The sequence below is a fragment of the Ornithorhynchus anatinus genome, chromosome 2, assembly GCF_004115215.2.
Source record: "Ornithorhynchus anatinus isolate Pmale09 chromosome 2, mOrnAna1.pri.v4, whole genome shotgun sequence".
NCBI classification, from domain to species: Eukaryota; Metazoa; Chordata; class Mammalia; order Monotremata; family Ornithorhynchidae; genus Ornithorhynchus; species Ornithorhynchus anatinus.
This window is the reverse complement of record NC_041729.1, coordinates 19,977,136-20,000,027: the sequence shown is the minus strand read 5'-3', so window position 1 is coordinate 20,000,027 and position 22,892 is coordinate 19,977,136. Positions and strand designations below refer to the sequence as shown.

The 22,892-nt window shown below is 41.1% G+C and overlaps 1 protein-coding gene across 7 annotated transcripts in view; it reads left to right on the top strand.

Annotated features, from left to right (window-relative positions):
• The window catches only part of ATXN2 (ataxin 2), an 87,168-nt gene that overhangs the window by 12,553 nt on the left and 51,723 nt on the right, over positions 1–22,892 (top strand). For all 7 annotated transcript variants that reach the window (XM_029058482.2, XM_029058481.1, XM_029058479.2 and 4 more), the window contains exons 2-5: positions 12,488–12,524; positions 13,663–13,722; positions 16,062–16,133; positions 18,653–18,803. In XM_029058482.2, the coding sequence (XP_028914315.1) occupies positions 12,488–12,524; positions 13,663–13,722; positions 16,062–16,133; positions 18,653–18,803 (320 nt within the window). The remainder of the gene's footprint in view (positions 1–12,487; positions 12,525–13,662; positions 13,723–16,061; positions 16,134–18,652; positions 18,804–22,892) is intronic.

Here is a 22,892-nt window from a genome sequence, read left to right as displayed (position 1 = left end):
CTCACAAGAGTATAACTTGGCATTTTCCTTGATTCATCTCTCACTCAACCCACATATTCAATGTCACTAAATCCCATTGATTCTACCTTCACAACATTATTAAAATCAGCCCTTTCCTCTCCATCCAAATGCCTACTATGCTGATCCAAGAGTTTACCATCGTCTGGCTTGACTATTGCATTAACATCTTTGCTGATCTCTCCGCCTATTGCCTGTCCCCCCTCCAGTCCTTCCTTCACTCTGCTGCCCAGATAAGTCTCCTAGAAAACCATTCGGTCCACATCTCTCCACTCCTGGAGAACTTCCAGTGGTTGCCCGCCGTCATTAAAGCCAAATTCCTATTGTTTGTTTTAAAGCACTCAATCAGCTCAAGCCACTCCCTCTCCCCCCCACCAAAACCTTACCTCCCTGATATCCTACTACAAACTTTGCTCCTTTGATGTCAACATATTCATTCATTCAATAGTATTTATTGAGCGCTTACTATGTGCAGAGCACTGTACTAAGCGCTTGGAATGTACAGGTCGGCAACAGAGACAGTCCCTGCCTTTTGACGCGCTTACAGTCTAATCGGGGGAGACAGGCAGACTCTATCTTGGCTTCGTTTGTCTCCTTGCATGTGTCCTCACTCTGGCTGGGAACCCCCTTCCCTTTCATATGTGACAGACCACAACTTTTCCCTCTTTCAAAGATTTCTTAAAATCATGTCTCCTCCAAGCGGGCTTCCCCAACTAAGCCCTCAATTCCTTGTCCTTTCTGCATCACCTGTGCCCTTGGGTCTGTACACTTTAAGCACTCGATATTCGTCCCACCACACTTATGGAACCGTAGGAGCAGAGTGGCTTAGTGGATAGAGCACCAGCGTGGGAGACAGAGGTCCTGGGTTCTGATCCCTGCTCCACTGCGTGCCTGCTGTGTGACCTTGTGCAAGTCACTTAACTTCTCTGTGCCTCAGTTGCCTCATCTGTAAAATGGGAATTCGGTATCCATTCTCTCTCATATTTATAGATTGTGAGCCCTGTGTGGAAGAGGGACTGTGTCTGACCTGATTTTTCTCATACCTTCCCCAGTGCTTAGAACAGTTCTTGACACAGTAAGCACTTAACAAATACTAAGGTTATAATATTTATAGGACTGGAAGCCTGCTGTGAGAAGGGAACATGTCTGCCAACTCTGTTATATTGCACTCACCCAAGCACTTAATGCAGTGCTCTGCCCACAGTAAGTGCTCAATAAATCTAATTGATTCTTCTTTTTAATAATTACATGTCCATAATTTAATATTTGTTTCCCCCATAGACTGTAAGCTTCTTGTGGACAGGGCACGTGTCTTTCAGCTCTTTTGTATTGTACTCTCCCAAATGCGTATTTGTCCTGTCTCTGCACATAGTAAGCGCTCAATAAATACCATTGATTGATTGCTGCAAATAGACCAGCATAGGAGGCTGCAATTAAAAAAGGAGCAGCTCTTTTTTGAGCTGAAGCTTTGGAAGGGTTGTTTGACGAGGAAACAAGCCTGAAAACGGTGCCCACTGTGAGAAAGATGAAAGCCCAACAAAGGACTACCGTCATATATGCACGATGAGCATCGGACTGTGGATCCCACAGGGTTCTTTCAGCTACCCATGCACCCATAAGCGAATTTCACTTCCAGTCTTCAAGTTCAGTGAACAACTCTCTCTCTCTCTCTCTCTCTATATATACACACATAGACTGAGCTTTGGTCAAGAAGACAAGGATGGTAATTTAGACATGTCCCCTGGCCCAGTGGCTGTTTTACAGTCTTAAGAATAAGGGAGGGGTAGTGGCCACAGATAGACAAGGAAAGGCGGTGTAGTAATTTCAGCGTATAAAGCCAATATTAAATACGTTGAACTGCAGGCCACCACAGCTGAAGGAACAACTTTTTGGTTTCTCGCTGGTCAGACATCCAGCAGGCCCCAGCGTCCAGGTTTGCAGGAGGTATCAGCTGCTGAGCCTTTTGTCTTCTCATCTCTGCCGGTCCCTCCCAGGGCAGCCCTTGGCCCCCAGATTGAGCAGGAGCTGACGAGGCTGTCCTCTGTCACTGCTGTTAAACAATAAGCCCCTATGGGCCAGGGACCAACTCCGGACTATCATTTTTGTCCCTTGACACTGTCCCTCTAGAGTGTAAGCTTATTGTGGGCAGGGAGTGTGTCATATTGTACTTTCCCAAGTTTGCGCACAGTAAACACTAAGTAAATACGATCAATTGATTGTTTGATTTCCTTGGACACGGTAAAGCCCAGTACACAGGTGTGCAAGAGTTGTTAGAACTACTCATCTCTGAATCCCATGCTCAAGAAGAGCTCCACCATTCTTGCTGACTAATTGCCAAAGTGGTCGGCCAGCTGGTGTTACCTGGTTTATCCATATCCAAATAGTTTGTATTTGATTTGAGAGTATGCTTTAGGGTGTCTGTAAGTAGACCCTTTTGGCCACTCGCCTTGTGATTCAGGTTTACTTCAATTTACCCTGCTTGACTGTCTTGCTGTCATCCATTTTCCTCGCATGTCTTGCTTGGTGGAGCGGTGTTGGAGTAATCATTGCATCATGGCTGATTCCCAGATTCCTTGTTGATCGTTCTGATAATTCTGCCTGCCCTTGAGGTTATGCAAAGTTTATAGATGATACTGATGAAACTGTTCAGGAAATTGACACGGTGATGCCTGCTTGGTTTTTTTTATGGTATTTATTAAGCACTTAGCATGTGCCAGGTACTGTATTAACCGCTGGGGTAGATACAAGCTAATCATGTCGGACACCGTTCCATTCCTACGTGGGGCTCACACTCTTAATCCACATTTTATAGATGAATGAGTCACAGATAAGTGAAGCGGCTTGTCCAGAGTGGCGGAGCCAGGATTAGAACTCATGTCCTCCTGACCTCCTAGGCTCATGCTGTATCCACAAGGCCATGCTGCTTCTCATCTCGCAGCCTTAGTGCAGATTGGACATTACCACAGTTCTGTAGCCCTTTATGCTGTAATGGTGCAGTGTTCTTTTTCTGCCACCTTCCCTAAAGACATCTTAATTTAATTCTCCACTAAGTCAGTTAGAGCATCATCAGGCAGGTGATTGCTCATTTAGCAAAATTCAGTGACAGTCATCAGGTCTGTGATGCAGAAAATCCTTGACTGTTTATGGGGTTTTTCTTGGAGAAAATGGGGAATAACAGTTTAGGTTTCTCTTGCATTATAGCGCGCTAGAGATTTTGTGGTGTTCTGACCACACTTCTGGAGTTTCGTTAGGCCCCAGAGAGATAGATGGTGTTTGGGAAAGTGCTCTTGTCTCCACACCAAGAGCACCTGCCTGATAACTTGCCCATCAGAGGTGTTGTAATTTTAAACACAATTGGAAAAAAAGCCCACAAGAAGGTGTAAGACTTGAAGCTCTTTGAATAGCTAATAAATTGACATTAGTGTTTTCAAAGCTTTTACATATTTTATGTGGCACTAAAGTAAAAAGTGAATGCAAATGGAACTCCTTGGTGGAAGAAGTTATTCAGTTATTCATCGCGCTGAGCAAAATTTTATGGGATCCTGGCTGATAGGATTTATTTTTGTAACGTGGCTGCATATGAAGAGTGTGTATAGCTGGAACCAAAACTTGAGATTTTGACTTTTCAAACTAAAGAGTGAACTTTTTTTTCCCTTTTCAGGGAAAGGTATCAAATTTCAAGAATGTATTGTTTTTATTGCTGTAAAGTAAATTTATATGCAGTGTTTAGTAATGCCAACTTTTAGCATTTAACTATCTCTTAATTGCTTAACTTATCCTGGGATTCGTTGATCCCTAAACATCTGATTTTTGGAGAATAGAAAAAGGAAGGTTTTAATAAGGACATGTATAATTTCAATCTAGATCTTGAAATATTTTGTCATACTGGAAAGCAAACCGGAGCCTTCTATCTTAGGCAGTTAAGGCGTAAAATGACAAGTTACTCAAAGGAATATGGACTCAAATTTTGCTTGGATAGATGGGTGTACCTCATTAGCGTTTTATGGCATTGGGTCAGTCCAGTGCAGGGAAAGGATATAAAAAAAAGATTGTCATTAATATTGTTAGTAATAGTGTATGTATGAAGTAATAACTTTAAAGGTGCTGCACTGGAGTATGTTTCCAAGAAGCTGAAAGAAGAAATTAGTATAGTTTAAAAATTTAGCATATACATCAGAATTGGATACATTTATTATATGGGCCAAGATTGAAAGTAATGGTAAATGTTTTTTTTTTTTAATTGGAAGAGCATTACTAATGCTATCACTTGCTTTTGGATTTCAGTTATCGTGCTAACCGTATATTTATCCTTCATTATTACATTTCTCAACAGGTAAAGTTTTAAGAGGTGGTTCAGTTAGATTTTTTAGCCTCTTGACTTGAGAGATTGAACTAGTATTCTGGAGAGGTGGTGCATCAGCTGATTTTCAGTTACACAAAATAAATTTTTGAACTTGAAGAGAGCTATCAATCATGTGTCTTCCAACATCTCTAAAACCCACCCTTTCCTCTCCATTCAAACTGCAATGCTGATCCAAACACTCATTGTATCCCACCTTGACTATTGCATCTGCCTCCTCGTTGACCTCCCTGCCTCCTGTCTGTCCCCACTCCAGTCTATACTTCACTCTGCTGCCCAGATCATTTTTCTTAAAAATCATTCAGTCCACATCTCCCCACTCCTCAAAAACCTCCAGTGGTTGCCCATCTACTTCCACATCACAGAAACTCCTTACTATCAGCTTGAAAGTACTTAAAGCTTGCCCCCCACCCCCCTACTTTGCCTCAGTGGTCTACTACAATGCAGCCCACATGCACTTGGCTCCTCTAATGCCAATCTACTCACTGTAGCTCGATCTAGTCTGTCTCACCACCAACCCTTTTCCCCCAACCTCCCTGCCCCCCATCCTGGAACTCCTTCCCCCTCCGTTTATGCTGGACCACCACTCTCCCCATCTTCAAAGCTTTATTAAGGTCATATCTCCTCCAAGAGACCTTCCCTGATTAAGCCCTCTTTTTCCTGACTCCCTCTCCCTTCTGCATCATCCATAGACTTGGACCGTTTGAGTTCTTGGTATTCAGCCCCACAACAGTTTTGTACACTTATTTACTTTTGTCCGTCTGTCTCCCCTGATTAGACTGAAAGCCCATCAGTGGGCAGGGATTGTCTCTATCTGTTGCTGAATTGTACATTCCAAGCGCTTAGTACAGTGTTCTGCACATAGTAAGCGCTCAATAAATACTATTGAATGAATGAATGTACTCATCTGTAAATTGTTTATGTAATAATAATAATTGCAGTATTTATTGAGCACGTACTATGTGCCACGCACTGTACTAAGTGCTGAGATGGGTACAAGCAATTCGGGTTGGACACAGTCCCTGTTCTATCGGGGGCTCACGTTCTTAATCCCCACTTTATAAATGAGGTAACTGAGGCACAAAGCAGTGAAGTGAGTTGCCCAGGATCATCCAGCGGACGAGTGGTGGAGTCGGTATTAGAGCCCATGGCTTTCTGATTCCCAGGTCTGTGCTTTACCCACTACGCCATGCTGCTTCCCCATTATATTAATATCTGTCTCCCTCCCTAGACCCTAAGTGCTTAGAACAGGCTTGCTAAATAAGTGCTTAACAAATACTATCATCATCATCATTATTATTATTATTATTGTAGGCAGGTAATGTGTTTACCATTTCATTGTATTGTGCTCTGCCAAGCACTTATTACAATGATTTATGCACAGTAAGCGCTCAGTAAATACCACTGATTGATTTTGCAATTGTAATTCTTCTTGGTATGATTCCCATTGTCCCAGAAATGTAAAGCTCCCTTTTCCCAGCCCTACTTCACCAACACTGGATTTGCAATGAAGGGATGTTGTAAAGTGAAGATACTAGGAATAAAGTAGTTAAAATGTGGTGACTTGAGAGTGTAAGTTTTATGTAGCAGGAGTAGAACAGACTTGAATATATAGACCTTTATAAATCCTCCACTCTTGGAGAGGTATCTTGGCCTGGTGGCAGGAGTCAGGAGAACTGAGTTCTAAACCCATGTCGGCCATGGGCCCATTATGCGACCTTGGGTGAGTCACTTACCCTCTCTGGGTCTCCATTTTCTCATCTGTAAAATGAGCATAAGATTGTGAGCTCACTGTGGGACAGACAGGGACTTGATTCATGCATTCAGTCAGTCGTATTTATTGAACGGTACTGTGTGCATTGTAGTACATTGTACTAAGAGCTTGGAATGTACAATTCAGCAACAGATAGAGATAATCCCTACCCAACAGCGGGCTCGTGGTCTAGAAGGGGGAGGCAGACAGCAAAACAAAACAAGTAGACAGGCATCAATACCTTCAAAATAGATAAATAGAATCATAGATACATATACATCATTAATAAAATAGAGTAATAAATAATATATACGAATATACACAAGTGCTGTGAGGAGGGGAAGAGGGTAGAACAGAGGGAGGGAGGAGGGGCAATGGGAAGGGGAGGAGGGACAGAGGGAAAGAGAGGGCTCAGTCTGGGAAGGCCTCTTGGAGGAGTGAGCTCTCAGGAAAGCTTTGAAGAGGGGAAGAGACTTAGTTGGGAGGATGTGAGGAGGGAGGGCATTCCAGGTCAGCGGTAGGACGTGGGCCAGGGGTCGACGGTGTGCCAGGTGAGAACGAGGGACAGTGAGGAGGTTAGCAGCAGAGGAGCGGAGCGTACGGGTGGACTGTAGAAGGAGAGAAGGGAGGTGAGGTAGGAGGGGGCCAGGTGATGGAGAACTTTGAAGCCAATAGTGAGGAATTTTTGCTTCATGTGAAGGTGGTTAGGCAACCACTGGAGATTTTTGAGGAGGGGAGGGGAGAAGGATAATCTGGGCAGCAGAGTGAGGTGTAGACTGAAGTGGGGAGAGACAGGAGGATGGAAGATCAGAGAGGAGACTCATAAATTTACGTCCACCCCAGTGCTTTGTAAAAGCAGCGTGGCTCAGTGGAAAGAGTTTGGGCTTAGGAGTCAGAGGTCATGGGTTCTAATCCCGGCTCCGACACCTGTCAGCTGTGTGACTTTGGGCAACTCACTTGACTTCTCGGTGCCTCAGTTCCCTCATCTGTAAAATGGGGATTAAGACTGAGAGCCTCAAGTGGGACAACCTGATTACCCTGTATCTACCCCAGCGCTTAGAACAGTGCTCAGCATATAGTAAGCGCTTAACAAATACCAACATTATTATTAATAAAATGCCATAATTTTTAAGATGTCCTCTTTGGAAAAAAAAAAAGAGAGATAATTTTTAGAGTTCTCACATATTTTAGTAAAAGTTATTATGAAGCAAAGATGTCCTTACCATGATCAGAACCTGATTTGTCTTCACGATTAATAGGAATATTTCAAAGTAGTTAGTTGCCTTTGGGTTAGAAGATAACGCTGCTGAGTGTGAGATTATATCTGTGGTCTTGAGTGCCACACTGCAAATTATTTTAAAACCGTGACCATGAAAATTCAGGATTGTACCTTTTCTTACCCCTTGTGACTCAGGCTGAACATTGCTCAGTCACCAGTAGATAAGAGCTGGGAAGCAGCGTGGCATAGTGGAAGGAGTTCGGGCCTGGGAGTAAGACCTGGGTTCTAATCTCGGCTCTGCCACTCGTCTGCTTTGTGAGTTTGGACACGTCACTTACCTTCTCCGTGCCTCAGTTATCTCATCGTAAAATGGGAATTAAATCCTCCCCTCTTCCCCCCGACTTAGTCTGTGAGCCTCATGTGAGGCAGAGACTGTACAACCTGAATTTCTTGTATTTACTCCAGTGTTCAGAATAGTTCCTGGCACTTCTTATGTGCTTAACAAGTACCATAAAAAAAGGAGGGGAAGGGTTTGCCCTACTGCCAGTGGGATATGTGCTTGAGTTGTTTGCACAGTAGTTGTGACGGTTTGTATTGAGTCATCCCAACTCTCTTACCGTCCATCCATTGACACACATTGCGAGACACTGGTGGGGAGAATGCCGTCGTCTGTGTGTGGTGACAGAACAAAATATTTGAGACCTCAACAGCAGTAGATAAAACCGAATCCCCATCCATTTTGGATGTTCTCTGTGAGAATGATAGAGTGGCTTAGTGAGGGTGAGTAATGTACTAGGGTATTGAAAGAGGACATTTTGGGGGGCTTCCTAAAACAAAGCTGACAATTCAGCATGTAGATCTGATTTGATTGCTATTTTCATGAGTATAACTTTCTATCCTGTATAGACTTATTTTAAAACATATTATAGGCTTATTTTTAAATATATTACTGAGGAATATTGGTGTAGCCCCTTATTTACAGAGGGTTTTGTAGTCATCCCTCACAATAGCCAGAAGGTATGGAAGTTCAGTTAGTCTTCAGTAGATACTATGTTGTTTATTGCCTTTATATAGCGAGATATCACTTGTATCTTTTGAATGAGAATTAAGAGGCTGGGACTGGGAGTCAGAAAACATGGGTTCTAATCCTGGCTCTGCCCCTTATCTGCTGTGTGACTTTAGGTAAGTCACGTAACTTCTCCGTGCCTCAGCTACCTCATCTGTAAAATAGCGATTAAATTCTCCTCCCTCCGACTCAGATCGTGAGCCCTGTGTGGTACAGGTACTGTGTCCAAAATGATTTATCTTTTGTCTGCCCCAGCACTTAGAGAACAGTGCTCTCCAAAGCACTTAGTACGGTGCTCTGCACACAGCAGTCATTAAATGCACTTGATTACTTTTCTTGTATTTTCTAAAGCCTAGTTCAGTGTTCTGCACAGAGTAGGTGCTCAGTAAATAACTACCATGGAATAAATTCACTTATTTAATACCTCCTCACTTTTCTGAGAGACCGTTTAGACAAGTGGAAGATGAACCTGTAAGGGAGATGGTCCGAATCCTGGGCCTTTCCCTTGCCCAGTGAACAATACTGCCTTTTAATTTACGTGACCAAGAAGCCTTCAAATTATTTTATGACAACCAAACACTGCCTGCCTTCTGACTATAATTAGGGTTTCTTACAGTGTAACTGAAAATTAAGAACATTCATCTATTACACAGTATCCAAGTGTTTGGACAGAGTTTATTCCTTCTCCCATACAATCGAAGTTATGGTACTTTTGTTAGAATGATCTGGGATAATTTTCAAACTTTGAAGTATTTCCTTGTTAAGGGAAGAGTTTACTTTTTGTAAAGTGAGAGTATGATGTACTATTAATGAAACCTTGGTTTTTGTTGGAGGTTTAGTATAATACCAAACTGTTGAATAATAATTAAAGCATTTATAAAGTGTTATATTTCAAATACTGGGGTACATACATGGTTATGAGATTGGACTCACTTCATGTCCCTCACCAGGCTCAAAGTCTTTCTCATCCTCATTTTACAGGTAAGGAAACTGAAGCCCAGAGAAGTTGTGACCAGCCCAGGGTCACACAGCTGACCATTGGCAAAGCTGGGACTTGTACCCAGATGTCTTGACATGCAGTCTCATGCTTATTTCGTGCTTATGCCGTGCTAATAGTAGAGGTTTGTGTGTGAAAGGTAATTTAACTAGGATTCTAATAACAGAAGCAATATAGGGTTAAGTGACTTTAGACCAATTGTACCTCATTCAAGGCATCTCTGGATTTTCACCTAGCGCGTCTTCAGGAAGATGCAGGGGTGCCAACTCTTCATTTGGAGTGTGGGGCTGAATTTGAGATGGGGCTTCCCTGTGGGCAGAGCCTGGGAGGGGTACAAACAGAGGCATGTGTGCCAGGGAGGTGGATGTTCAAGTAGATACCTAGGCTGGGCTGGGGAGCATGCACAACCAGTCACTCGTTCTCACACGGGCTTGAGATGGATCCATAAACGCTCATGGGGATCCATGGGGCGACCAGTTGGGGTTGTCAGGGAGTCTGTTTGCCATCTGAGTCCTCTAAACTGTAAGATAGTTGTAGGCAGGGAATGCGCCTACTAGCTCCCAAAAGCTTAGTTCAGGGCTCTGCACCCAGTCAAGGTTCAATAAATATGATTGATAGATTGATTGACTTTGGAATGTCTGATATCCACTGAAGAGAGCTGGTCCCACCTCTAGCCTCATATTGACAGTGATGAGGCAGGCAACTCTAGAGTCTGTGGGGCCCAACCCAATTCTGGTTGGGTGAAAACCCCCCTTGCTTTCTCAAGTTCTTATCTCTCTGGGAATCTTTGGTAAATCTGCCCTTTTCCTCCTTTCCTTTGCACTAGATTACATTGCCGCTCCCTACGTTACAGGACGTGGTCTTTTCTCTGATCAGTAGTGCTGCAGTACATTTCACCAAGCTTAGGAAATTTACTGCGTTGATTTCGGACGTCAAGACGTGTGTGTTTTCACATACTCTGAGCCCACTTCACCAGATTCTTACCAAATCGCTGCCCTCTTTGTTTTCTGTTCCAATTAGTTTTGCCTGGAACGTCCTCCCCTTTCAGATTTGACAAAATATCACTCTCCCCGCCTTCCAAGGCTGATTAAAAACACATATTATCCAAGAGGCCTTCCCCAACAAGGCCCTCAATTTCCTCATCTCCCATTTTCTTCTGCATTGCACTTGAATTTGCACTCTATTCACAGTTCCATAGCAGTATACATATCTGTGGGATGTAGGTTCTAATTCCAGCTCCGCCACTTGTCTGCTGTGTGACCTTGGGCAAGCCATCTAACTTCTCTGTGCCTCAGTTACCTCATTTGTAAAATGGGGGTGAAGACTGTGAGCCCCACGTGGGACAGCCTGATTTACCTTGTATCTATCCCAGTGCTTAGAACAGTGCTTGGCACATAGTAAGAGTTTAACAAATACCATTATCATCTGTAAACAGCATGGTCTAGTGAAAAGAGCACAGGCTTGGGAGTCGGAGGAGCTGGGTTTTAATCCCAGCTCTGCCAATTGCTTGGTGTGTGACCTTGAACAAGTCACTTAACTTCTCGGTGCTTCAGTTTCCTCAACTGTAAAATGAAGTTTAAGTCCTATGCTCTCCTTCTTAGACTGTGAGCCCCATTTGAGATCCTTGGAATGGGGAAGACCCTGCTTCCCCAAATCACTTCTCTTTAAAATACCAATAATGAAAATACCAATAATGATGCTTATCTATTGTACCCTCCCAAGCGCTTAGTTCAGTGCTCTGCCCACAGTAAGCACTCACTAACTTCAATTGATGATGATGATTTGGGACAGGGACTATATCCAACCTGATGAACTCGTATCTACCCCAGTGCTTCAGAGAGTGCTTGACTTGTAAGTGCTTGACAAATACTAATAATAATAATGAAAAAATTGCATCTTTCTCCCCCTCTCTAGACTGTAAGCTCATTTTGGGCAGGGGACATGTCTACCCACTCTGCTATATTGTACTCTCCCAAGTACTTAATACAATCCTTAGCACAAAGTACAGACTCAATAAATTCAATTGATTAAGACTGTGAGCCTTATGTGGGACAGGGACTGTGTCCAATGTGATTATCTTTTTTTCTACCCTAGGATTTAGTGCTTGGCATGTTAAGTGCTTAACATATTGTTATTATTAGTAATAATAATAAAACTGAATCATCTGGTATAAAACTCTACCTTTTTCCCCATTTGTTTCCCTTTTTTCTTATCCCTCACCAAAAGAATATGAAACATTTTCTGGGGGGTAAAGCTCTGAAGCACTGTCTTAAATTTCTGTAGAATCTTAAAATAATTTCACTTATCCTTAAGATCTTTAAGTTCTTTCTCTAAGAAAGCTTTCATTTTTGTAAGTGGACAAAAGGTTACAAAAGATTCAGAGAATTTTCTAGTTACATAGTAAGTTGGGAATGTCCATCCAATTTTACATGATGCCTAGACAAGTGCTCTTTATATTACATTAAGTGGCTAGATATTTTTGTTTCCAGCAGACAGGATTGTTATTGGAAGGGTGTGGGAGTTGGAGGCCAAATATATTTTAAGATGCAAAGATCATGATTTTGTTGAAAGGGGAGCAGGGTTTTGAGTTTAAAATCAGTAGCCAGTCTTAGTCGGTGAAAGCAGCGTAGAGGGCCCAAAGTATTTTGTTTATTTAAATGTTCAGCCTTTGAAAACTCTTAATTAAAATAAATATTCTGTTTGAAGATTTTAGTTTTTTGACTATCGGAGGTTTTGTTTTGTACAAAAAGACATTTAAAGTAGAGGTTTTCTGTGGCAAACTAGATTATTCCTTCCTTCCTTCCTCCCATCCTTCTTTCCCAATACTTGCTTCTGCTGATCTCCCCGCCCATCCCACACCCCGAAGCTGTCCTATGCTATCTAGCAACTGAAGCCAGATAGCAGGAGCAAGAAAAAGGTCTTTGCTCAAGCATAATTCTTGAACCCATGTTCAACAAGTGTTGGTTTTCCTATAACTCAAGTAAAGAGTAGTTTTATAAGATTTTAAGATATCTGTAATTTGAACAATTTTGTTTTCTTTTAAAATTAATGTCCATAATATTTAATCTTTTCAGAGGCCGCAGCAGTGGCAAAGGGCTGCCTCAAACTACTGTAAGTAATCATGGCTATTTTAATTTGAAAAATTTCACTGGGATTGAAATTTTAGATGAGAAAATGTAAGTCTTAATTGCTTATGTGCCACCTTATCTTTAAAATTGGTAAAATTTAGAAGTGACTTTTATTTTTTGGACATAATATGTAAAAATAACACCTACAGTATTTTACCTTAAATGTAGTATTTGTCAACTGTAATGCTAGCTGTTTGTTTAGAAAAGAAAGGCTATTTTAAAGAAGCCACAGATTTAGAAAGGTGAGCACCAGTAGTGGAAATGTGTATTGAGGTGATTTGAACTGTAGCAAACTGTTGCACACTTATGGTGGATTCTCCTTCCCTTTCCTTGAAAAACAGTTTTGTGGCCATTCATTCAAGGTCTTTAGTCCAGTATGAAGCTGAATATTTGAACCAACCAGTTTCCTGATCTGCAGCTAATTTGGATAATTCAAAAAACATTTGGGTAATAAGACAGAATTCAGCAAACAGCATAGGCCGTTTTATTTGGTAACCTGAACTTTCAATTGTTTGAAATAACTTCAGTTCTAATTAGTGGTACTTTCTCTAATTTTTGAGCTAATTAAATTCAAATGATTGGAGAAAATGCCACCAATGAAATTCTTCACCCATATCAGCATTATTATGTTGTTAGTCCTGACACGGGCACACTTTCATTGCAAGGTAGGGGTTCTTTTAAGCCTGTCTTTGGTAGCCAGTAATTGGAGGGATGGCAGAAGAGGTGAATGAATTCTACTTTGTGTTTTGTGTAGGACATGAGCACTGCGAAGGAGAAAAGCCACTTGAAAGGGGACATGTTTGAATTTCATTTGTATATATGTAATTGATTTTAATTTAAGCAAATGTGATTGCTTATAATTTCTCAAATGAAGTGAAGGATTGATTTAATCAAACTTCTCTAACAAGCCATTTTTGTTGTGTCAAAATGTAAAATTTAAATTCCAAAAAGTTCTGTGCCTAAATTTAGAAGTGACTCCTGTTAGTCTTATAATGTGTAAAATAACACCAAATCACAGTACTGTACCATGCCTAATTGTTGCCCATTTAAATGCTGAATATTAAAAGGAATCACCTGTCCATTTTACATTGTAACGTTAATACTTTTTTTTAATATTCCAGATTTCTTTTGATGGAATCTATGCAAACATGAGAATGGTTCATATACTTACATCTGTTGTCGTAAGTTTTCAGAAAATTTCCCAAAATTGCTTTGTGTAATGTGGAAAATGCCATGAATAGTGTTTAATGTGTGCATGAATATATATATAAATATCAAGAGACTATGGTTAGGGGGCTCAACACTGTCCTGGTGGGCTCAGTCCAGGGTTAGGGCAATTTAAGGGACACTTTCGGAGCAACAGGACATTCTACTTTTTGAACACCTCTAATTCCAGCCTCCTTTTCCCCAACTTAAGTCCAAGAAACGCTGGCTAGCCAAGGGCCTTCAAACGCCCATGCCTCTGAGGTGGGGGAGAGAGGTAGCAAGATCTTTTTGGGGTCTCTGCTATTTGGGGGAAGGAATGGAATCTGGCATTCTCTTCAAATTGGTGGCCTTGAGTAACCACCTGTTCCTAAAACCAGCTCTGTTTAGAACACTTGACCATCAGGTGAAAGTTCAAGTGGTCCACTGTAAAATCTATACTGATGGCTCAGATAAAGTAAATTAGGGAAGGGGGACCGGTCCCTTTAAAAATCCTAATTGGTTAAATCCAGTCCATATGTGTTAGTCTTGAATTTTTCTGCCTGACAACAAAAATTCACTCTGGGTCAACCAGGTAATTCCAGGGGTCCAGAATTGAGTTGTTGAGCAGGCGTGGAAGCAATTTGGGGGATTGCATTGAGGTTTGGGATGTAGAAGCACAATAATATATATACTTATCTGCCTAGAGTGTAAATTAAAAACAAAATTTAGAGCTGTGTGGAATTAATTTTCTTCGTGTTTTAATACTGAGAGCATTAATTTACTTGGTTACAGTAAAGAACCTGGTTGTCCCATCAACACCTCAAACTTATCATGTCCAAAACAGAACTCCTCATTTTCCCACCCAAACCTTATCCTCTCCTGACTTCTGTATCACTGTAGATAGAACCACCATCCTCCCTGCCTCACAATCTGGAAACCTTGGCACTGTCCTCAACCCCTGTCTCTCAGTTCTACCCACACATTGTGTCACCAAATCCTGTTGGTTCTACCTTTACAACATCTCTAGAATCCGCCCTTTCCTCTCCATCCAAATTACTACCACGCTGATCCAAGGACTTATCATTTCCTGCCTTGACTACTGTATCAGCCTCCTCACTGACATTCCCATATCTTCTCTCCCCATTTCAGTCCATACTTCACAGTGCTGCCTGGATCATTTTCTGAAAAAGAGTTCAGTCCATAACTTCCCATTCCTCAAGAACCTCCAAAGCTTGCATATACACTTCTGCACCAAACCGAAACTCCTTATCTTCAGCCTAAGGCACTCGATCGGCTCTCTCCCTCCTATCTGACCTCACTGATCTCCAACTGCAACCTAGCCTCTACACTCCACTCCTCTAACATCATTGTACTCTCTGTGCCTCGATTTCGTTTATCCCACCACCAGTCCTTTGCCCATATTCTCCCTCATGCCTGGAACTCCCTTCCTCTTCATAACTGCCAGTGCACCACTCTTCCAATCTTCAAAACTCTCCTAAAATCATTCCTCCTCCAAGAGGCCTTCCCAGACTAATCCTTTTATTCTAAACCTTTTGTTTCCCCTTTCCACCCTCTCCACTGCATAAACTCTGCATTTGACTGTCTTTCCTTACGCCCTTTGATACTTACCCCAGCCCCACAAAACTTCTTTAAATATTTTTCTACTGTACTATTTCCTCTCTCTATGTCTGTCTTCCCTTGTAGACTATAAGCTTCTTGTGGGCAGGGAGTACTTCTACCAACAGTAAATATTGACTGATTGAACTTGATACCTAGTTGATGATGAATCTTGCATTTAAACTGCAAGAAAGGCAAAAGACAGTAAATTTTAGCTTTGAAAGCCATATATCATATTAACAACTGATATTAGACATCTTTTATAGTGCATAAAAGCTGTCTTTCTATATTCTGAAAACTAGGACTATAATGAAAATATAAATTTGGCCATAGTGAAAAGGGAAGAAAGCACATGACAGTGCAGCACTGAGTTGAGATCTGTAAACTCATCTGTTATAGTTAACAGGTCAGTTATTCTGACTTGTAGATTTCTCTGTCATTGAATAAGCTTGTAATAGTGCTTTGTGAAATTGAAAATCAGACATTTCACTCCTGAAAAATAACTTGTACATTTATGAAGGCAGTTGATTAAATGAAAGTAATAGGTGAAAAAATCATGTAGACAATTCCACTCTTAATACATCTCTTTATATAGCCTTGAATCTCTGAATTAGAGTGAGGCCTTGAGAGAGAGAGAGACAAATTCAGATGAGGGAAATCAGGTTTCATGACAGGTTAACACATTGTTTCTTTGATTCCTGTATTTTTATGGTTTTAGGGATCAAAATGTGAAGTTCAAGTCAAAAATGGAGGTGTATATGAAGGAGTCTTTAAAACCTACAGTCCCAAGGTAATTTTTCCGTATTTTTATGTTTGGTTCATTTAATTCAGTTCATTGTTTACTGATTTGTTCAATTTCAGTATATGCCATTAACTTAATCAGAGTTTCTTGAAACCAACAATTGTAGTTACTGATAAGCAGTTCACATTTATGAACTTGATTCTCCATTCCCCTCCCCCCCCAGTAAAATTGAGTTCTAATGTTGATTTTTTTTTTGAAGTCAGTGAGTGTTCATTGCTCTAAATTTAGCTTACTTCATTTTGTTTATGTCAGCATGATAGAACAGTAGGTTTTTTTTTAACTTGGGGTTCTATTAGCTGAGTTATTTCAAAGGCCAGGCTTCAAAATCAAAAAAGTTCTTTTGACAACTCATTTATGCATATATTCTGACCTATTTTGAACAGTGGAACAATGGAATCTGAACTAGGCATATTTGTAGGTTTTTCTCTTGTTAAGGAGGCTTAATAAGGTGCACCTAGTTCTTCTATAATGTTGGGGTTGTGTTCTTGCAAAACCTCACATTAAAGAAAACTCTTGCCGAGGTACTCATCTGTTCTGAAGCTATGCACATGCGCACAAACTATTTCAACTTGGCGGTACGCTGTGTCCAGACAGGCTTGTGTCGTCAGACAAATATTCCCCAATTCCCTAACTACATCCTAGCCAAACACATAGTGAAAGCATGCATGGTGGCGGAACTGAGTGTAATAACTAGGAAAGAGCATTGTACTTACTGATTTAAGGACCATCATCTACTGGTTAGATTGTAAGTTCCTTGAAGCCAGGGACCATGCCTTTTATTGTATGCTCTGAAGCACCCAGTAAGTGCTCTGTTCTCAATAGGCACTCAGTAAATACTGTTGCTGATGATAAGTATTTTTCTCTTGGGGTATTTTAATTTGTGTAATAAGTGGTTTTTCTAGTTAGATTGGATCAAATAGATCATCTTCCTGTGTCTGACAGGATTATTGTGAATCTACCCCCGCGCTTAGGGCATTGTTGGGCTCTTAATAAAAGGTTAACAAATATCACGGTTATTACTGCTTCACATGAGTTTATTTGTTGATACGATGTAAATGGTTCTGAATACAGCTGTGCATAAGCCACGCCTAGCCTTCTAGCCTTCAAGAAAGAGGCAATTCAGGCTCGTAGCTGTATGCCTTTTGCGTCAGGAGGTCCGTAGACCTCAAGGTTCTCTGGCCAGAGGTCTTTGACAGGTCCAGGCTCCCCCTCTTCTTGCTCCCCACATGGGCCTTTTCTTCTCCTATGGGCTGGAGAAATCAGGAGAGAGCAGCGATGCCTTCTTGGATTGCATATTTAATTGATTCACATGTGTACTGTTATTTCCACAGGCTGCTGATAAATACTGCAGATGTGTTGCCTTATCTCCTAAGTAGGGCATCTTTGGGTCCTGAAATGTTGTAATAGTCCTATGTCTCGGGACTGGGCAGAAAATGTTCTCAAGATAAGGCTGTTCAGGCTCTGAAGAGAAGACAGCAAATCTAAACGTATATTTGCTTTTTTCCCCAATAGTATGAGCATGAGAGTTCACACAAATAATAAGTAACAAGTGGTTTCTATAGAGAAGCAACATGGTCTAGTGGAAAGAGCCCAGGCCTGGGAGTCAGAGTACCCGCGTCCTAATCTTGGCTCTGCCACTTGTCTGCCGTATGACCTTGGGCAAGTTACTTAACTTCTCTGTGCCTCAGTTTCCTCATCTGTAAAATGAGGATTCATTTCCTAGTCTTCCTTGTACTTAGACTGTGTGCCCCCATGTGGGAACTGATAACTTGTGTCTACCCTAGCACTTAGTACAGTGTTTGACACATAGCAAACGCTTAACAGATACCACAGTGATTATTATAATACCAGTAACAGAAAAAAGCAAAGTAAGTGCTGAGGTGACTGAAGTGATGGCATGCCCAAGATGGAAGATAGATTTATCAGGAAATGCCTTCAAGAGGAGGTGGCGTTTTAGAAGGGCATTAAAGGAACTGAAAGGGTAAAGCATTTTAGGCAGGGGAAAGGCAAGGACAAATGTGTTGGGGATAGGATAGTTGAATGTGAGGAACATTTAGCAGGTTTCCTTGGGAGAAGTGAAGAGCATAAACTGGGGCTTAATTGGAAGGAGAGGGGTCGTATAAGAGGGAACCTGTGCCTGTTCCCTAGTCTGGTGGGCTTGGGCATATGAAGGAGATTGCTGACCTGCAAAAAGAAAGTACCTAAAAGCCAGAATAGGTCCACCTAGGCCCCCAGCACAGAATAGGCCTTATATTTGTAGCCTTGCTCTTTGCCCCAGGATAGTCACTTAATAGGATAGGACTTAATCTGGAAGATAGGGATTTGAGGTGAATGTTTGTCCCCTCTTCAGTTACAGGGTAGGCCAAGGTAGACATACAGGTTCCATTGGGAAAGTCACATTATGTTGAGTTGGATGCTACTCTGATTTGCCAGACAGACTGCCATTGTTAGATGTGTAGTTTTGGAATTGAATTTAAACAAGAATTAATCTACATTTTCCATTTTAGTGTGATTTGGTGCTTGATGCTGCTCATAAGAAAACTGCAGAATCCAGTCTGGGGCCAAAACGTGAAGACATAGTAGAGAGTATTTTGTTCAAGTCTTCAGACTTTGTAATGGTGCAATTCAAAGATATGGATTCCAATTATGCAAGAAGAGGTAAGTTTTTGCTATAGATACTTCACAATTGGTCTCATTTATCCAAGTCAAGATGATTTCTGTGTTCATTTATTATTCAGGAAAGTTCCATTATAAAATAATCCATATATTGAGAAAAACCTTAGAAAAATATCTTATTTTCTGTAAATAGGCAAGTATTTTTAAGACAGGTCTTACACGAGCAAGGTGCATGAGTTTTCTCGGCTCTTTTCCCCTATTCTTCCCAGTCCAGGCTTCCCCTCCCCTATCCCTCTCTAGTCTCTGCAGTGCCAAAATTCCTGTTTTCTCCTGACCATGCATACACCCTACTTGGCCCTGTGTTTTTTCTGAGCCCAAGTCTTGGTCTTTTCATCGGCCAGCTCTTTCCCCAGTCATGAGCCTGTCTGCCTGCCTCCTGCCCTCCGTATCCCACCTGCCTTTTTGGCCCCTTGCTTTTTTCTGGGCCCTTGTCCAGCTGCCTGCTTCTGGCCATAGGGAATGTCTAGGCTCGTGTTTTATTCAGCCACCTGGGACTGTTACCAGGGCCAGCCTGGTTTTGAAAAATGTCCTAGGAACCACTCCCACCCCCAGGAAAACCCTGCTTGAAGATGTGAGAGCAGGCTTTTGGGAGGTGAGGGAGATTTAGTTAAGTGGAAGCTTTGCTTTTTCCAGAGGGTAAAACAGCAGGATTTCCTACCCAGCCACTCATCTAGTTCTATTTTCCTTTTTTTTTTTTAATATTTTAAACTCCCCTATTCCCTGTTGGGGACATGCAGCTTGTCGAGTTGAACATTTAGAGTTCAAGATCTATGTTTCGTTAAAAAGAGAATCCAGATGTTCAATTATAATAGATCTTCTTTTTAATATTGAGGGATGCTCTCCCAAGCTAAAATCTCTGTTCTTCATAGTTGACTGTGGATCCACAAGGGCAAAAATACTTCCCAGTGATGGGGAAGAAATAAAAGAAGGGGGAAAGGAGTTAGGTGGTGGTTAAGAGGCTGATAGGGAGAGAATTGGGTAAGATTAAAATATAGGGAATTTGGGGAGGACAAAGAGAGTTTTGATAAGGGCATTTGTTAAGGGGTAATAGGAGAGTAGAACAAAATGAATATGGGTCTGTGAAGTTTAGTTTCTCAAGGAGGTCCGTTGAAAACAGAGAAGCAACTCCTTAGCTATTTTAAATTCACTCTAATTTTGTGGCGAAACGCTGCTTTATCCTAGTGAACTGGAAAGATGATAATTTTACTTCCAGGTTCCAGCTACTTGAGTATTTTAAATTATGTAGCCATAATTTTGATTAAAAATCAAATTTATTGCATGGTGAAATGGGCATTCACCTTTGTATCTATCATTATTTCTTGGTGCCATTACACTTTTAGGTGGACAGTAAACTGAAGCACACTTTTGTTCTTCTGGCATAATTGGGGTACCGCAGAATCTGAAGGGACAAATGCCATCCAAAGAATTGATTTCTCCCTTTAGGTTGTAAGCTTTTCCCTCAAGACTGTAAGCTCCTTGTGAGCAAAGAAAGCATCTACCAACTTGGGTATATTGTACCCTCCCAAATAATACAGTGTTCTGCACACAGTAAATGCTCAATAATTATGATTGATTCCATCTGGCAGAGTCCATCTTCCTTAAGGCAACATCTTTTTAGAGGGTTTTAATACACAAAGGTGAACACTAATTCAAGTAAAATTGATGATTTATTGTGAAAAAGCCAACATTTGTAGTTGTTTAGCCTGAGATAGAGTTGAATTGTGTGTTTAGGATTTCAGGAGTTGGCAGCTAATATCTTGGGGACCTCTAGCCTGTTTTCTGAAAATATTCTGGCTGAGATTTTCCTTTCTATAGAAGAAGAAAAATTTTTTGAGGTTATTTTGGTATATGTGCATTTTTTTGACAGTAACTTTTGGCACATTCCCAGCCCCATGGCCTAAAAGAACGCATTTGTGATTGGAAAGGTTAAACTTTTTTGTTATTAAACTGACTACTCATTTGGTGGAAACTATCAGAATAAAATATTGAAGTCAAACACCCCCACCTTTCAAGCAAGAGAAATATGGGAACAAGAGATTTAATCTTGCTTTCCATGAACTCTGAATTAAAAGCTATTCCATTCTCTCCTTTTTTGTTCCTTTTATCTTATCCCTCAGCACTTGGGACATCGTTCTCCCTGTCAGATTCTTCTTCTGATTCTCCCATTTTCTCCTCCCCTCAAACTGGTGGTAGGGAAGAGTAGCACTTGAGAAACCAGAGAGCCTGTGGGAGGAGTGCATAACCTCTGCACCTTCCTGCCCCCTTTTAATGCAGCTTTTCCCTTTCGTGAAGACTTCTTCCTTTCCCCTTTGACCAACAACAGGATTCTGAAGGTTTTCCTTAATAATAATAATGCTGCAGTTAACTTCACAATTTATAGGTCTAGTAAATCGGTAGTGGTCATGACTTTCATTGTGTGTTTTGCGTACCAAGCCATCATTGGTGGCAAAGCAGTTCAGATAACTAGGTGGTCATCAAGGTGGCGAAGACAGGATTTCTGAAACTTTATAATAGTATTTTACCAAGGGGATGTAAATCATCACCTTTTTACATTTGTGGAGAAATTTAATTTGCTCATGGGTTTTTGGTTTTTTATGTTTTGCTTTGTTTTTTGTGTATTGTCATCAAAAGTCCTCAAGCTTCAAAAACCTGGATGGTTGCTTTCTGGCCTGAAAATTGAGATTTACAATATGGGCTTAGCTCAACCCTTGACCAGAGTCAAATGAAGAGTTAGCAAGTGACCACTCCAGGCAGCCTCGAGACTGGTGTGCTCCTACATACTTGGGAGAGGTTTGCATATCTCCCAAAGTGTGCCCCCTTCCAGAATTGAGTTTTGGTGCTGTTTCTGTGCACATTATTGAGTTTTGGTGCACATTATTCCAAGTGACACTGTACTAAATCACAGTGATCCAGGACTCAGCTAGTCAGTCTTGATTCTCACCCGGCTGGGGATGTTCAAAACTTGCAGGACTTTGGAGTGCACGCCAGTTGACAGTAAAACGGAACTAGTTTGCCTCAATGTTTCTTTTTTACATGGCCAACTATGGTACATATCAGCCTTCCTATTGTAAAACATTATCCCCAATAGTATGGGTAGGCGAAAATTAAGTTTCCATCATATCTGTGGAAGTAGCTCTTATAATATCAACAAAATTCTAGAGATGCCTTTGCAGTGTATAAAGTGATATTAAAGGGGCCCAGATTATATCACTTAAGTTTAATTTGAGTTCTTGAAGCTTTTAGGAAATGAGTGAGGATATTAATATACATCTTCAGAATGCTGTGCTGTAATGTCTTAATGATGATACAGTCCTTCTAAGCTCATGTGGGAGTTAAAAATTGTTGCTAATCTTGTCGAGTAGTGTGTTCATTTAAGTTTTCTTTTAGGCTGTGCATCAATTTTCAGTAGAGTGGAGGGCAAAAACCACTTCACTCTTGTTCCCAGCTTTTAGTTTTCTGTATAATCATTTTTAAATGGAGCCATTTTGCCTATGCTTTCTTTAAAGTCCTACTATTATGATTAATGTTCTGGTTGCCTAAACTAAAAAACAACTAAAACTTATTTTAGAATCTGCAGAGGGAATACTGCAGGGGAAAACTAGCTGAAATCGTTAATGAAGTCTATTTATTTAGTATTTTTCCTTTAGAGGATTTGGAAAATGTTTTCATCCTTCCCCCACTCTCTCTGCTGTATTTTTCTGCATATAGTAACAAATATCAAAACTGACTGAAATTAGTTTCAGCTTCTTTCCCATGCTCATTCATTCATTCAGCAGTATTTATGGAGTGCTTACTGTGTGCAGAGAGTTGTACTTGGCAGAGTACAATATAATAATAAACATTCCCTGCACACCGACGAGCTTTCAGTTTAGAGGGGGAGACAGGCATTAATGTAAACAAATTACAGATATGTACATTAGTGCTGTGGGGGATGAATAAAGGGAGCAAGTCATGGCGTTGCAGAAGGGAGTAAGAGAAGAGGAAAGGGGGGTTGCCTTCAATAAGGCTTTGAAGTGGGGGAGAATTAATTGTTGGATTTGAGGAAGGAGGGCGTTCCAGGCCAGAGACAGG